The sequence below is a fragment of the Apodemus sylvaticus genome, chromosome 2 (genome assembly GCF_947179515.1).
Source record: "Apodemus sylvaticus chromosome 2, mApoSyl1.1, whole genome shotgun sequence".
NCBI classification, from domain to species: Eukaryota; Metazoa; Chordata; class Mammalia; order Rodentia; family Muridae; genus Apodemus; species Apodemus sylvaticus.
In genome coordinates, this window is record NC_067473.1 from 14357477 (window position 1) to 14375991 (window position 18515).

The following is an 18515-nucleotide window of genomic DNA, read 5'->3' on the forward strand; positions in this document are numbered from 1 at the left end:
AGGCTGAGAAAGAAATTAGGGAAATGACCCCCTTCACAATAGCCACAAACAGTATAAAGTATCTTGGGGTGACTCTTACCAAACATGTGAAAGATCTGTATGACAAGAACTTCAAGACTCTGAAGAAGGAAATGGAAGAAGACCTCAAAAAATGGGAAAACCTTCCATGCTCATGGATCGGTAGAATCAATATAGTTAAAATGGCCATTTTGCCAAAAGCAATATACAGATTCAATGCAATGCCCATCAAAATCCCAACTCAATTCTTCACAGAGTTAGAAAGAGCAATTATCAAATTCATCTGGAACAACAAAAAACCCAGGATAGCTAAAACTATTCTCAGCAACAAAAGAAAATCTGGGGGAATCAGTATCCCTGACCTCAAGCAATACTACAGAGCAATAGTGTTAAAAACTGCATGGTATTGGTACAGTGACAGGCAGGAGGATCAATGGAACAGGATTGAAGATCCAGAAATGAACCCACACACCTATGGCCACTTGATCCTCGACAAAGAGGCTGAAAACATCCAATGGAAAAAAGATAGCCTTTTCAACAAATGGTGCTGGTTCAACTGGAGGTCAGCATGCAGAAGAATGCGAATTGATCCATCCTTGTCTCCTTGTACTAAGCTCAAATCCAAATGGATCAAGGACCTCCACATAAAGTCAGACACTCTGAAGCTAATAGAAAAGAAACTGGGGAAGACCCTTGAGGACATCGGTACAGGGAGAAAGTTTCTGAACAGAACACCAATAGCGTATGCTCTAAGAGCAAGAATTGACAATTGGGACCTCATAAGGTTACAGAGTTTCTGTAAGGCAAAGGACAGATCGGCAACCAACAAATTGGGAAAAGATCTTCACCAATCCTACATTTTCTTTTTTTTTATTCGATGGATTCTTTATTTACATTTCAAATGATTTCCCCTTTTCTGGGTCTCCACTCCCCGCAAGTCCCATAAGCCCTCTTCCCTCCCCCTGTTCCTCCATCTACTCCTTCCCTGTTCTGGTATTCCCCTATACTGTTGCACTGCGTCTTTCCAGAACCAGGGGCCACTCCTCCATTCTTTTTAATATGTGGATTATTTCTTGGGTATTCCAAGTTTCTAGGTTAATATCCACCTATCAGTGAGTGCATACAATGATTGATCTTTTGATTCAAGACAGAAACAAAATGAAGGATACCAACTGTAGAATCATGTCAGTAGTTATTTAAAGGATATTTGACATTATTTAAACAGATTTCATGAAATGAAGAATGAACTTGGTATAGAAGAAACACATCATAGTTTAGAAGATGTATAATAAGCCCATGGTCAATACTGTAATGATTAAAGAGACTGAACACTTCTCTCTGATCTGGAATAGAGATGTCAGTATCCAGTCCTTTTACTCAGCATAGATCTTAAAGTGCTAGCTCAGGCACTCATGCAAGAGAACTAAAAGAAAGGATCCAGGCCTAAAAGAGTGCAGTCCTACTGCACAACACACACACACACACACACACACACACACACACACACACACACACACCACACACACACACACACACATATTCTTACAACCAGAAAGCCATAAACACATTATCAAATAACTATTTAGGGCTGATAAATTTAAGAAAGTTACAAGATACAAGGTAATGTATACAAAAATACAAACATCAGTAGCACTGCTCTAAGGACGGTGTACTAACTGCAGTAGAAATCAAGAAAGCAAACTCTTTTACAATGATGTAAGATTTATAAAATAAAATAGCTAGGAATGAATTTCCTTAGTTATGTGTGAGATCTTTAGAAGATGAGGCATAAAGCAGTTATAAAAGCCATTAATGAGGATACAAAGAAATGGAAACATAATTGCATGTCCACGTCTTCAAGAATGAACGATGTTAAAAATGCTTACATATCCAAAACCTTCTGTAGACTCAAATCAATTCCTATTGAATATCAAAGACATTCTTCAAAGAAAGGTTAGTTTTAAAGTATGTTTGGAAGTTTAAAAGTCTCAAACATGAAAATCTACCTTGAGAAAAAAATTGAAGCAGAAAACATTATAGTACCACACTTAAAAATGTTTGATATATTTATCTACTGTAAAATCCTACAAACTAATTTATGAAAACTAATATGGGTAAAAACATGTTGAAACTTAAATTCTCCAGATATTCTATAATGTATTATTTTACCATTTAATAATTTAGGTATATTTTCAATCTTAAAGTACCTTGTTTAGTAGATTATAAAGCAATCCTAGTAAATACTATGCATGTGAATGTTTATTACTTAGAATCAGAAACAAGCATTAATATTTATTGTAGATTTAAGTTTTATCAAGAAACATCCTAAATGGGCTGTCAAATTTGAGAGTTCACAGATGACAGTACAATGATATTTATTGACAGTATCTATTACACAGACTACCAGTACAAAATCTAAGACAAATTCTGAATTTTTGTCAAGTATTCAACAGTGATGGTTTGCTGTTCCAACCTGTAAACTCAGTAAATTGTTGTGTGTCAGCAGAGGGGAGGGAGACATCTTAAGACAAGAAGAATGGGAAGGCAAAGGTAATAGACCACACATGACATAAAGAGGAGGCAAAACAGTTTTGGAAGGGATCCATAGAGATGGCTCCCAGGGCACCAGGGAGGGCAGTGTGGTCAAGGGATGGGTTTGAACAGAATGTACAACACACAGGTATGCAAGTGCCACAATGAAATCCCAATAGTATGTACCTAAAATGTAATTTTAAAAATCCTTTTGAAGTTTTAGATGAACCGACTATCACTAAATCAGAAGCCAACACAAGTTTCTAGACTAGTGTTATAAAGCAAGGGTACTCTAGCTTAATCTGTTATAAAAAAGAGATGTACACTAGCTTAAATGGTTTGCTTAACACCAGGATATTTTTGAAGATTCTACTTGTATACAGTAAATAACCACATAGTGTCAAGCATCATCTTTGTCTAGGAGTGACATTATTCAGTGCTGCTGGGATATAATCCTGTTATCTGATGGAAAATTAAAGCATACAGGAAAGATTCATAAAATTAAAGTACAGAATCAGTTTTAATGAAGGTGCTTTCACTTTTCCAAAGCATTAGGAACTCTCATTCTATTTGCGTATATAGGCAATTTGATGGGGGAATCACATTGCCTCAGATAAAAATTGCTACAAGATGTACTTAGGTTCTATGACACCCATTGAACTCAGAACTTCTCTTGTAAATGGCAGGGAACAGTAAGGAAGTCCCCTACCTTGGAGGAAGTGTCCTGGCTTTGAACGGGCATCCTCAGTATTGTAGATTATTTTCAATGTTCTAGAATGTATGATTCCTAAATGAATATTTTTTTTTACTGAATCTAGGACAGTAAACACGAATTAATGTCAGCAACTAAATTTTCTACCAACAGTTGACAGTACAGCTGGAGCTGATTACAACTGATTTATAGAAACAAAGTAATATGATGTGTGTGTGTGTGTGTGTGTGTGTGTGTGTGTGTGTACTTTAGTACCAATATTGCAAATCCATGCTTTCAAAAGCAGAGGATATAAGGGAGTAATATTCTTATGGTTTGTGTTCCAATCTTGAGATTTTTCTTTTAGTTTACAATGATCACTAAAGCAATTCACCATTATAGTCCAGTACTTCCTAGAAGTATTGATACACATGCCGAATTGACTATAATCTATTGTTTTAAAATACTATGTATTATTAGATAAAGTCAGAAAGTTACTGAATAAGTCAGGAGCAGATAATAGGCAAAATTTGATTGATCCCAGGAAATAATGTAATATACATAATGACACTATCTTATTTTAAGTGGATTTGAGTTCAGAAATGTAAAACCAGTTTATAATTGAACTTATCCATTGATTTTGCTGATATACTCAGGGAGGATATTTATAATGACCTTCTAATTATTCATATTAGCATATTAAAACTATCACATCTGAAGAATATCATGTCCAGTTAATATGAACAGACTAAGTAAAAAAGTTTAGGAATCATGCTGAGATTCATAGTGTAACTGAATGGACAAAGAAAGTTAAAAAGGACAAAACACCCAAATGATTATCTCTTCTATTTTAAGTGGCCAGGATGAATCATTAAAAGCTGCAACTTTAGTTATGTCATTAATTCTTTTTTATATCCATATATTCTTAACTATTTCTTTTTAATGTCATGCAAATATAATCTTTTAGTTGTATAATGGATTTTTAACACAGAATATCATCAATTTGTTTCCAAACTATTGTTTTCTAATAAATATAAGTGCTATTGAACAGATGCCAATATCATAAACTCCCCTGAGCATACTCATAAGGAAAATATAAATTTTATTTCATAATGTTGTTTGATAGATTAAATTGTACAGAGCCATATTGGGGCAGTCATGCACTTGGTTGGAGTTTGACATTGGTCAAGGACAATCCCTGGCTTGGGGCAGGAATCTGCCTTTAGGACATAATAGGGAAGTAGGTTAAAGCAGGAATTTTTATCCTAGGGTGAAGCTCAGTGAAGGTTAAGTTCATTGTTCCTCCAGGTCTAGGAATTCCTGAATTAAGCAGGTGACCCACCCAGCTGCCGGAGCAGTCAAGACAAGGACCTCCAAGAGAAGCTAGACAACTTCCACCGGAACTTAGCCCGGAGTCTGGAGGGAAGGGTTTGCCCAAACTGTTAAAATGTCTGACGCCATTAAAGTTTCTGGCCATGATCAGTGAAATATTGTCTTGGCCCTCCTTCTTTTCGCCCCTTCCCCATCCATCCCTCAGCGTCTGTTCCAGCAACCTACTTCGTAATAGCTGCAGGCAGCTAAGGATGAACAAGATGTTACAAACATTTAAGCATTAAATGAACAAGATGTTACAAACATTTCTGAGATATGACTTTAAAATTTTTCATAAATAAGAAAGGATGAGAACTGTAAAAGCAGGTTGGACAAAGAATCTTGTAATCAACCTTAGCATTAAATGGGAAGTTCTAACATTTTCATAATTCTTGAATGTAGAAGGAGAGTAGATTTTGGTAGGGTACTAAGACTCAGAGAAATGCGAGAGAAAGATAAGTGTATTGAAAATTTCAGTTACAGGATAAATGATTTTGGGAAACTCACATTCATGGTGTACATAGCTGGTATCACTCTGTATACCTGACATTTGCTATGAATAAATCTTAAATTTCTTCACCAATAAGTAAATACCATGTGCTAATTAGCTTGGTTTTTAGATCACTTCATGTACATGTATAGAAACCTAAGAAAGTAATACAGTAGAAACAGTTTTTGAGAAATGTGACTCATTTAGCATTGTTTGTAATGTATGTTATATTGATAAACTGCCATTGCTGTTTGAGCTGCCCAAGAAGCTGGCTTTGGAAGCAGGGCTGAGCCCTAACTTCTCTTTTTGATTCAAACATGTTCCTGCTAAAATGGGTAGATACTCAAAGAATTTCTACTAAAATCAGGAACAAGAAAAGGCTGCCCACTCTCCTCATATCAATTCAATATAGTGTTTAAAGTTTTAGCTAGAGCAGTAAGACAACTGAAGATCAAGAGGATACAAAATGGAAAGATGGAAGTCAAAGTAACACTATTTGCAGGTGATATGATAGTATATACAAGATGCCCTAAAAATTCCACTTGGAAACTTCTCCATCATATAGTTGATAAATACTTTCAGCATAGTAGCTGCATGTAAAATTACTCACAAAAAATTAGTAGCCCTCTTATATACAAATGATAAACACACCGAGAAGGAATTCCTGGAAACAACACCTTTCACAATTGCCTCAAATAATATAAGATAGCTTATATTATATTACCTAATCAAGGATACTAAGATATATAATATACCGAATATATTACCTAATCAAGCAAGTGAAAGACTTGTAAAATCAAAACTTCAACACTTTGAAGACAGAAATTGAAGAAGATACCAGAAGATCAAAAGATCTCTGATATTTGTTGGTCAGTTTCACTAACAAACTCAAAATGCAATTCTCCCTTTAAAACACTCTATATTCAATGCAGTCCCCATCAATATTCAACCACAATTGTTGACATACTTTGAAAGGAAAACTCTTAGTTTCGTATTGAAAAACAAAAGCCCAGGATAGCTAAAACAATCCTGAACAATAAAAACTGCTTGGAGGTATCACCATCCTTGACTTCAAGTTGTACTAAAGAGCTATAGTAATACAAATCAGATGGTATTGGCATAAAACAGACACATTGATCAATGACATTGAATTAAAGACCTAGAAATATATCCACACACCTATAAAAAAACAGATTTTTTTTAAAAATAAAGAAGCCAGAAATACACACATAATGGAAAAAAGAAAGCATCTTCAGTACATGGTACTGCTGCTATATATGGGTATCTGCATGTGGAAGAATGCAAAGAGATTAATATTTATCTCTCTGCACAAAACTCAAGTCAAAGTGGATCAAAGACCTCCACATAAAGTCAGACATACTGAACTTGATAGAAGAGAATGTGGAGAACAGCCCTAAATGCACTGGCATGGAGACAACTTTCTACAAAGAACACTCATGGCACAGGGACCAAGATAAAAAATTATTGGTACCTCATTAAACTCGATGTCTTCTGCAAGGCAAAGGACACTGTCAATAGGACAATGTAGCAGTCTACAGAATGGTAACTTTTCTTACAGAATGGTAATTTTTCTTTTACTAACTCCACATCCAATAAAGGAATGATATCTATAATATATAGAACTTGAAAAACTAGACATAAAAACAATTTTAATTAAATTAAACAGTGGTGTACAGATCTAAACAAAGACTTCTTAAAAGGGAAATCTAAAATGCTAGAAAACACTTAAGAAATGTTTAACATCCTTAGCCATCAGGGAACTGTAATGAAAACTACTTCGCGATTTTATCTTATACCTGTCATTATACCTAAGATCAATAGCAGTAACATAAGTAACAGCTAACGCTGGTAAGGATGTGGAACAAGGGAAACACTCCTTTGCTGCTGTTGGGAGTGTCTGCCACTTTGGGAATTATTATGTTAGTTCTTCAGATAATTGGGAAATGATATACCTTAAGACCCAATGTACCATTGTTGGCTATATGTCAAAGGACTCCTCATTCTACCACAAGAACACTGGTTTAATAATGTTCACTTGGGCTTTATTTATAATAGTTAGAAACTAGAAACAACCAAGATGTCCTTCAACAGAAGAATAAATGAAGAAAGTGTGGTACATTTACACAGGGAGTATTACTCAGCTGTTTAAAAAATGACTTCCTGAAATTTGCAGTCAAATGAGTGGATTTATAAAAAAATCACCGATTGATGTATTCCAGACCCAGAAAGACAAGTGTGTTATATATTCATTTATAAGTAGTTATTAGCCATTAAGTAAATGATATCCAAGCTATAATCCAAAGATGAAGAGGTAAACAGGAAGGTCCCAGGGTGGAAACATGGGTCTTCCAGGGAGAGTAAAATAGAATAGATTTTAAGGATAAATTTGTGGCAGATAGGAGGGATTAGGTTTGATGGGGGCAAGATGGGATGAAGGGAAAGAATGAAGGAAGGGTTAGCTGGAATATGGTGTGTGTTTGAGGGTTGGTGTGAAAACCTAGTGCAGTGGAAACTTTCTGGATTCTCTAAAGGTGATCTTAATGAAGATTCCTAGTGATGGAGGATATAGATTCTTAACTGGCCATACCTTGTAGCAAGGCAAAGCTTCTAGTGGAGATACTGAATTGCATGCCACTGTGTCATTGGCCAAGGGGATTCCATAGAAGTCCTTCAAAACTCTTGGCTGATGGTAAGGCAAAGGGTTGCTCTTCACAAACTGACAGCAGGCCTCCATTGCTGAAGACATCATCCACATAGGTCATTGAACATGGAGATGTCAAAATGGTACCAGCATCAAGGCTTCACCCCTTTGTTCTGGTCTATTTGGTGCCAGAAGGTATTATGCAGATATTAAAAGAAAAACACGGGCAGCAATCCACCCACAAAAACATTGACATACAATCTGTCCTGCTTACAAACTATGGCAGGCACAAAATTGTGGGACTACCCACCCAATGTCTGATTTAACTTAAGGTCCTCTTCACCAGAAGGGACCCATACTTGACATTGCTTGGGGAAATAAGAAAGAGAGACTATCTATCCTAGAGGCCTAGGGTAAAACCAAACAAAATAAGAATCCATAAAATGATTCCTAATGATATGCTATAATCATTGATCAGTGTCTTATACAGTCATCCTCAGAGTGGCTTCCTCTGGCACAGATGGGAGCAGATGTAGAGATGCACAGCCAGACATTATATGGAGAGAGAATCTAAATTTATAGACTACAGCAATTCTTTCCCCTCAGAGTTTAGCTAATCCTCCTGAAGAAAAGATGGAAAGATTGTAAGAGTCAGAGGAAATGGAGAACACCATTTCTCCTCTGAATCAGCTAAGGTCATGCATATAAGCTCACAGAGACTGAAACAGCAAGCACGGGGGCTACATGGCTCTACATGCAGTCCTGTGTGCAATACTGTAGCTATTAGCTTAATGTTCTCATGGGACTCCTGAATAGGAGAATGGGGGTGGGGTCTCTGACTGCATTGCCTGCTCTTGCCTTTCCTCCTGTTGGGTTGCTAAGTCCAACTGCGATATGAAAGTTTGGCTTCATCTTATATTTTATTTTGTCATGTTGGTTTTTATCTCTTAGAAGCCTTTTCTTTTTCTAACAAGAGGCAGAAAGGATGTGGATCCAGAGGAAAAGATCAGTGGAGAGGAACTAGAAGGAATAGAGGGAGTGGCCATTATAGCCATACTATTTCTATGAGAAAAGAAACCTATTTTTAATAAAAACAAACAGAAATGAAATGATAGTTATAACATCATTCTGCTGAACATATGTAATACAATATGTTCATTATGAAAACTGAAATTAAGGAAGTAAACTGAATGTACAATTTCATCATTAGTCAAGTAAAAGATGTAAGTGCAGATTAATATAATAAAATATCAATAAATATTTTATCATTCTGGGAGAATTTTATATGAAATAAAACAAATTATGTGTTAAGCTGCTTCATGAGAAGTATCGATACTCCATTCTTTACTTCACCAAGATGACAGCAAATAATCCACTTTTACTCATGTCAGATATTGCAAATAGTAAAAGACATTTAATGACTAAAATTTAATCAAAAGTTCTCAGTAATTTTTAATAAATATAATTCAATTTAAAATATGAGAAAGAAAGAAAGAATATAGTCTGTAAGTTTTATAAGACTTTTCTGATGAAGACCTGGTCAATTTAACATTTCAGTGAGAACCTGGCTTTAATTCTCAGCATCATACAGATTACTAAGTGCATATGTGATTCACATATCACATTTTTTACCTGTCCCTGATCACTAAGCAATATAATATAGCAACTATCAGGTAAAATTTATATCATATTAGGTATTATATGTACCTAATTAATAAGGTTCTGTAAGGTCACTGTAAACTTACATTGCAGGTGTGTAGAGATTCTATGCAAAATTTATGACATTTTTATGTAAGAGAATTTTTATCCAAGACTTTGTTCTCAATCAGAAATGCAGAATGGCTACTGAAATTTCTCAATAGCCTTTGTGATGATGAATAATACACTCTTGTTTCTAATTATGTATCTGTACTGTGTTGATCTTAACTCTTATCTGAAATAACAGAAGGCATGTCAATACACATCTTCTAAGCTTTGATTGTTTTGTCTCTTATAATGGAGATGAAAACAGCAAACCTGCCTTATGGTGGCTGATGTGTAAACCAGCAGTTCATCCACTGGTTGTTTCATTAGCCACACTCACAACTGAAGTGGAAATCAGTCAGAAACAGGCAGCAAACCACTCCACCGGGGACTCATCTGAGTTTGTGCCCTTTACCCTTTCTCACACACTGAGGACTCACAGTCTTTTGAGGCTTACAGGGGGAAGAACTGTTCTTTTTTTTGTTTCACACACAGAAGCTGCCTTCGAAGATCCTGCTGCTTCCTGCACATAAACAATCCCAACAAATCCCAGAAATCTGAACTGAAACACAAAGCCAAATCCAGAAAACAACAAACATATCCAGAGTACATTTACGTAAATTGTTGTGCAGCTAAGCTCAAAGTGTCAGCTGTGTGCTAAGAGCTAATATAGTTTCAATTTCCTTCATCTTTTCTAAAAAGAAAATGAAAAATTATAGGACCATATATTGATGGTACCATAATGTTCATGGTTCTCATCGATGGCTGATTATAACTACAGGCATTGATGTGTTTCTCACAACCCTGTAGGGTCATATAAGTATCCAACTTATAATGAAAAATGAATTATAATTCTTTACCTTTTTGGAAATTGGTTGAGCCCTTGCTTTATTAGCTCTATGCTAGATACTGAAGATTCAGAAGAAAAACAACAACAAGAACAAGACAACAATAACCCTCCCCCAAAAAACCAAAAACCAAAACAACAACAACAATAAACCACTACAATGTCAAAAACAAGAGAGGTGTGTCCTCAGAGTGGGTCAGGCTTTTATCACTTAGCAAATAAAACTTATGATCATATTGGGATATTAATAATCATGTTGTGAATGTCTAAATTTTGGAAAGGGATGGAATATCAATTTGATAAGAGAAAAATATTATTTTGTAAAGAATAAAGTGTGCAGTGAATTAACATTTTTCTGTAGTTGGAATGCTTTTGACTAAGCTTCCTCACAAAATATAGTCTAGATAAATTTTTTTTGTTTTGTTTTGTCTTGTCTTTTAAAAAAGCCAATTCATGATTCCTACTGATACAATGCTATACTTGTAGATGGGAGCCGAGCATAATCAATATCAGAGAGGTTTAATCCAGCAACTGATTTGATAGGAGAAGAGAGCCACAGTCAAACATTAGGCAGGTTTGGGAAATCCCATACAATAAGAGGAAGAAAGATTATAGGAATCAGAGGGGTCAAGGACACTGTAAGAACATGGTTCACAGCATCAACTAACAAGGGCTCACAGGGGCTCACAGACTGTACTGACAGTCAGGGAGCCTGTGTAGGCCTGGGGTAGGTCCTCTGCATATATGCTATGGCTGTGTAGCTTGAAGCTTTTGTGAGACAAGGGTTGTCTATGACTCTGTAAACCTGCTTTCTGACCCCTTTCCTCCTACTGGGAGCATTGATGTGAGGCTGGTGCCTAGTCTTATTGAATCTTGCTATGCCATATCTGGTGGAAATCAGTAGACCTGCTCTTTTCTGAAGGGAAAGGGAGTAGCAGTGGATGTAGGGGAGAGAGGAGGAGGTGTGTGTGTGTGTGTGTGTGTGTGTGTGTGTGTGAGTGTGTGTGTACTGGGAGGAAGGAAGGAGGGGAAACTACACATGGGATGTAATATATAAAAATAATTTTTTAAAAGTGGTGTTGACATTATAACATGAAAAGATTTATCGTCATTGATCTTGGTATAAAGATCCTAACAGAGAGTGGCACGTTGTAAATACATAGAAACAACCGTTAATATACTTCTATATCTACAAATTATTCAAAAAAATGAGAGAAAAACACACTAGTTAAAACTTCAATCTCAGTGACCATTTCAAATGGCAACATTCATGGGCAAAAGATCTGCTATAATTTTGAACCTAAGGGAAATAGCAAGAATAGCATTTAGGAATATTAGATTTGTAATTAAATCCTCAGGAAAGCCAGACCTTCAGCAATTAAATGAAAGAGTAATAAATGTCAGACCATTCTCTGTTCAGTATTTTTTCAAGAATATTTTCTAAATGATACCAAGAGATGAGATTGATTTTACATTTTGGGATGTTTCTGGTTCATTTAGTATCTGATTAAGTTTTTAAAGATCATTGTCAACTGATCAAGAAATAGAAAAACTTAGAAAATTCCATTAATTTGAAAATTGTATATAAGTTATATTAGTAATATTTCAAATCTAGTTTGAGAATAATCTAATAATTTTGCTGTAACAATTTCTGTCAATATCAACATTCGGAAACATAAAATTCCCCTGTTTTTAAAACAAAATTGAATACTTTGATTTGAAAGTGATTTTAAGATTGAATCAAGTATTTTAAAACAAATGGCCACAATATTAGCTTAAGGCAAAAACACTAGCAGTTCCTTTGTTATTTAAAAACCAACAAGTCCTTCAAATTGGCATTAATTTATGAGAACTAGAAAATTTATGTGACTTGTGATATGTTGTGAATATACAACAAAGAGAAACAAACAACTAGAGGAAACCTGGAAATAGTTCTGGACTCTCATGAGTCAACAATTATCATCATTATCAATAAATGGTGTAAATATCATCAAAGAGTGCTCTGACATTCCTGAAACCTGTAGGAGAGATGGACAAGCACTGAATATTAGGCCCTGGCAGACTATTGGGGAGGACTAAGGACTATTCAGAAATTATCTATTGCCTATTGACCCAACTACTTATCATTTCCTATTGTGGATGGCAACAAGTGCTAGCTGACAGGAGCCTGATAAAGCTGTCTCCTGAGAGGCTCTGCCAGTGCCGGACAAATACAGAATGCTTACAGTCAATCAATGTACTGAGCACAGGGCCCCCAATGCAGGAGCCAGAGAAAGGATGCAAGGAGCTGAAGGACTTTGCAGCCCCATACAAGGAACATCAATATGAACCAACCAGTACTCCCAGAGCTCCCAGGGACTAAACCACCAACCAAAGGGTACACATGGCTCCAACTACATATGTAACAGAGGATGGCCTTTTCAGACATCAATGAGAGGAGAGACCATTGGTCCTGTGAAGGCTCAATGCCCCAATGTAGGGGAATACCAGGACAGAAGATTGGGAGTGGTGGGTTGGTGAGCAGGGGGAGAGGGATGGGATAGGGGGTTTTCAGAGGGGAAGTGAGGAAAGGGGATAACATTTGAAATGAAAATAAAGAAAATATCTAATAAAAATAAGAAACACACACACACACACACACACACAAAGAAATTGTGAAGAATTACCCTTAGCACCTTGAATTAAGAGGATTCAAAACTATAATACGATATTTGTTTTTTTACATGAAATGAGAACAGACTCTCTAGTGCTATACGCTGTATTATTGGGATCATGCTTTTTTCCGCTTTTTTTGTAAATTGAATATTTTCTTCATTTACATTTCAAATGTTATACCCCTTCCCAGGTTCCCCCCTCCCCGAGAACTCCCAACCCATCCTCCCACCCCCCTGCCTCCAAGAATATGCTCCTCCACCCAACCCACTCCCACGACCCCCCCACTCTACTTCCCCACACTGGGGCCTCTATTGAGCCTCCACAGGACCAAGGACCACTCCTCTCACTGATGCCCCACAAGGCATTCCTCTGCCACTCTTTTGGTTGGAACTATCTGTACCCCTTGGTTGCTGGATTAATCTCTGGGAGCCCTGGGGCGTTTGATTGACTGACATCATTGTTCTTTCCATGGGGCTGCAACCCCCCAACCCCCAGATCCTCCAGGGTCATGCTTTATACTAAGAATAAAAACCACAGTTGTTCAATATCCATTTTCAATATTTAAGGCATGACATACTTTCTGAACGTATGCTTAAGTACAAGATGGAGTATATGAAATAGACATATGGATGCCCATATATAGCTATAGATAAAACAAACAACACAGGAAATAAATAAATAAATGAAGGATATTCTAGAAGCAACTAAACAACTAAATAAAAGGGGGTGGGAACTGAATTTACAGCATTTGTCTCTTTTCACATTAAATAACCCTCATAAGGCCAACTGAGACGTGCTGAGAAGTCTCTGATTTTGCTGCTGGGATGGCACGCACACAGGCCGCTTCCACAAAGCTGGACCAATGGCCTAAGCACAATTTTTGATGAATAACTATTGTGTGTAATCTGTGCAAATTCTATAACAATAATTTATCAAAATGCCCAAGGCACTTGTATTGTGTGTAGGTTCCAATATATTTTACTTAAAATGACAGTAAATAAATTTTATAATAGTTAAAGATTGCAAGTCACAACATGCAAAATTTAAACCAAGAAGTGAAAGCAAAACACTTTTTTTCCCAAATAAATACTTTATATAGGACAAAAGAGAAAAGTTATAAATGTTTTTGTGGTAAAAATATGTATACTACAAACAAGATAACATAAAGCTCTTGTGTATTGCAAGTATGTTATAGAATTTATAGTCAAAATATTCATATTATTTCATAAAAACATGAAAATTATCATGATGTATTTTGAGAATCCATTACAAAAATTTATTATGTAAAGATGATGAAATGCATATTTGGCACATTGCAAAACAAAGAAAGATCATTATTTTAAAATATCCTCAGTGAAGTGAGTAGTGTCTAAAGTCAACAGAACCACATACAGATGCTGGCAAACTGTTGACGTGAAGTAAATGTTTGAATGTCACTGACCCTGTGACTGTGTTCCTGCTCTTCTGTCAGGAAGGCAGGCATGGTCCCTTCTAAGTTAGCAGACCTGGCTGTGTTCCCAGACACATAGTTGACGGGGGCAGGTGGCAGATGGAGTTGGCTTGGGAGCCATCTGTAGCTAGTTATTTGACCTCAGCTTCTATATAATTGTGTTTTCAATTTTCATAGCTGCTTTCAGCATGCTTTCTACATTTTTTTTTTAAAAAGTAAAATATTAAACTAGATTCTTAAAGTTCTTTTTAATTATCCATCAGAAAAAAACTTGACTGATTGTGTCTTTAAAAAAAAATCCCAATAACTAGCCAGCTGACAAAGGAGCTATTCCAATGAAAGCAAACTCTAACTGGTAGGTACATTTTCTATTATATCATAATACATTGTAGCATTGCAATGTCAAAATTTTACCACCGTTAATTATCAGGTTTTCTGATATAAAATGTAAACAAATTTGCATTGTAATTTACATGCAAATGAAAACATATATACTATGAATACATTTCATTGTATTTTGTTTTGACATTTCTAATTCTTACCTTCTATAAGTTTTCCGGTGTGTTCTGCACTTCCACCAGGAAGAATCTTAGCAATATAGGCTCCAATTTCTCCACTATGTCCAGGAATTTCTTTACCACCAACAATTCTAATTCCTAGTCCATTACCTGTTTTGAAAAGTTAGCACACTGTTAGTAATAATTCAAGAAAGAAACTCTTATCACAAAGGGGCTACATAGAAAGCGGATTAGATACCCAGAAGCCAGGCAAAACACTGAGTAGAAACTGGGCATCAATCACAAAATTACGTTATCATGATTCCAAATTACACAATAAGGTATAAGGTTATTGGGGCTTAAGTATAATCTACAGTGATTAGATTGTCATTATATGCTTTCTCAAAGTTAATCATATTTATTCAAATAGTAAATGCCCTCATATTTTATCAGATATATTTTTTGAAAATTGTAATATATGCTCAGAAAAAAATCCAAAGGAAATAATTCAACTTTAAACACTAAGAACAACTTACTATTATATTCATGGCTAGTTTAAACAGAACAAATATTATCTGAACATATATATGGGTTCAAGAGATAAGAAGACCATAAGTATGATTGCTTGTCACTTTCAACCCTAACTCCTCACTGTGTAACTGCTTGTGGCACAAGATTATTGTCCCAGAATATGAATAACTTATCCCCGGTTCTTTACTCCATAACCACATTGTTCTATAATTGTGTACATGAAAGCAAAATTGAGAATACCAATGACAAACAATTCTGATATGTGAATATTGCAATATAAGTTGATGTTCTGTTTATAAATATAAAAATAAATGCGTATATGTGGTGCCAGGTATGCTTTTGGACAAATGTCAAAGGCATTCTAGGAAAACGTACCACAAAAAAGCAGAACCCTTCCTCTCTGATGGCGACACAGTTACCTATTAATTTAACTGGATTTTTATTAAACATGGTATGAGAAGTACTGTTCCCAAAGTTTTTCAATCTCACAATCATATTCTTTTCTCACTTTATTCTTTAAAATGAATGGCTTGGTTATGCAATGAATTATACTAAATTATGGGCCCTTTATGTCCCCCTTAAAGCCAATATATAGTCTAATGTAATATCCTCTTTTAGTTCATGTGATAATCATAAACCTATCTTCCACCCTCCTCTCCTTCCTTTCTGCCTCCATTCCTCGCTCTTACTTGACCTCGCTCTTGCCTGACCCTTCCTTGTCCTCAGCCTTCCTCCTTTCCTCACACCCTCCATCTCTCCCTCCTTCCCTTTTTTGTCCATCTTTCAGTATATATTTTGGCTATTATATCTCAAAAATTGTTTCTGTCAAAATAAACAAAATTAGTAATCTACTTCTAAATGTCCTGCCATTAATGATTTGTGGTGAAGCAATATAATGGTTCCTTCTAGATCCATATACATATATATATATATATATATATATATATATATATATATATATATATATATATATATATATATATATATATATGGATATATCCATGGCTCAGCATTACTTTTGTTTGGTGGTGGTGGTGGTAGAGTAATTATCCTGTGTAACAAATGTAACATATTTGCATTAATTAAAATAATCTGGTAAATAACACTCAACTAAATCTGTGTAAAAACAGGTTAGTCACTGAAATTTAGACTTTAAGAAGTCATGAGGATCGTGTGGTTGAATTATAGAAAAGCTGGAAAAAGCTGAGGAGGAGGGCAACCCTTTAGGAGCAGCAGCAGCCTCAATTAACCTGAGCCTCCAGATCTCCCAAACACTGGACCACCAACCAGGCAGCATACACCAGCTGATATGAGGCCCCCAAATCATATACAGCAGAGGACTGGGTCTGGGTTCAATCAGAGAAGATGCATCTAACCCTCAAGAAACTGGAGGCCCCAGGAAGTTTAGAGTTCTGGTTGGCTGGGGTGTGGGGTATGGGGACATCCTCATGCAGATAGGGGTGTGGGGAGGAGATATGGGATGTGGGACAGTTGGGGGAATAAAAATAAATATTTAATTTATAAGGTGAATCATGGTATGCACTCACTAATAAGTGGATATTAACCTAGAAAACTGGAATACCCAAAACATAATCCGCACATCAAATGAGGTACAAGAAGAAAGGAGGAGTGGCCCCTGGTTCTGGAAAGACTCAGTGAAACAGTATTCAGCAAAACCAGAACCGGGAAGTGGGAAGGGGTGGGTGGGAGGACAGGGGAAGAGAAGGGGGTTTGTGGGACTTTCGGGGAGTGGGGGGGCTAGAAAAGGGGAAATCATTTGAAATGTAAATAAATTATATCGAATAAAAAAAAGTTTAAAAAAAAAGAAAAAAAAAGAAAAAAAATAAATAAAATAAAAATATATTTAAAAATAAGTCATGAGGATGAAATCTACAATAGCCCTTTAGGTATTTCTCAATCAAAGGTAGAAGATAAAATAGTACTAACCAGTTGTCAATCAACTAATCTACCCAACATTTACCAATATACTAAATATGTCTTAAAACTATTTAGTTCTAAAGTAGGTCTAAATCATTTGAAACTAATTACATATATTAGAAAAGTAAAAAGACTTAGGAAGAAAAAGAATCATTTTTTTTACCCTAACATACATTATGGAAGCTAGTTCAATCCATATGTTTTTGAGTCATAATTATTGGATCTTTAATTATTACATATTTCATTTCTGTAAAACTAAAGTGTTCCTCTTCAAATATAGAAAGCTGGATGAAAATGTAAATCTTGGAGAATTGAAAAATACAATAATTTTGAACTAAAATGACTGGAACTAAAAAGACCTTGATATGTAATATTTATATTAGCAATGCTTCAGCTTTTTACATTTATTCATTTAGTGTGTATACATGCATATGATGTATGTGTGTGTGTGTGTGTGTGTGTGTGTGTGTGTGTGTGTGTAAGCCATGATAATCACATGCAGGTCTCATGAGAACTGTGGGAGTTGGTTTTCTTCTTCTATCATTGGTTTTGGTGACTTAAGTCATGGCATCAGGCTTGGTGGCAAGTACTTTACCATCTGACACATCTTCCTGGCTCCACATTTATAAAATTTTTGACATTAAAATGATCAAAACAAGTTCCATTTTTTAACGTATTTCCTATGTAGCTATATAGAATCATTGACTAATACTCTCTTCATAAGAGGTCGTGAAATACATAGGTCTTGATTTTTATAATGTGACTGGGTTAAAAAGACACATGAAGAAACCTTTATCATAGCTTTAAAAATAATAGCTTGTAAAAGAAAGAAAACAAAAAGTTAGAATTTTAAGTAGACCAAGTTGTATTGTAAAATTTTTATTATTTATTCTCTCATATATTACACCCCACCTGCTCTTTCTTCTCCCTTATTTCTTCTCAGGTTCACCTTTCCTCCCTCCACTCCTCCATTTACCTTCAGAGAAGGGCAGGAGTCCCAAGGGTATCACCCAAACCTGGCATATTAAGTTGCAATAATTCGGCATCTCCCCTCAAATTAAGCTTGGATAAGTCAACCCAGTAGGATGAA

At 35.7% G+C, this 18515-nt stretch overlaps 1 protein-coding gene across 1 annotated transcript in view; it reads right to left on the reverse strand.

Moving 5' to 3' along the window:
- Positions 1-18515, reverse strand: part of Pclo (piccolo presynaptic cytomatrix protein) — a 335880-nt gene that overhangs the window by 102689 nt on the left and 214676 nt on the right. The window contains exon 10 of the mRNA XM_052172403.1: positions 15002-15127. Within this exon, the coding sequence (XP_052028363.1) occupies positions 15002-15127 (126 nt within the window). The remainder of the gene's footprint in view (positions 1-15001; positions 15128-18515) is intronic.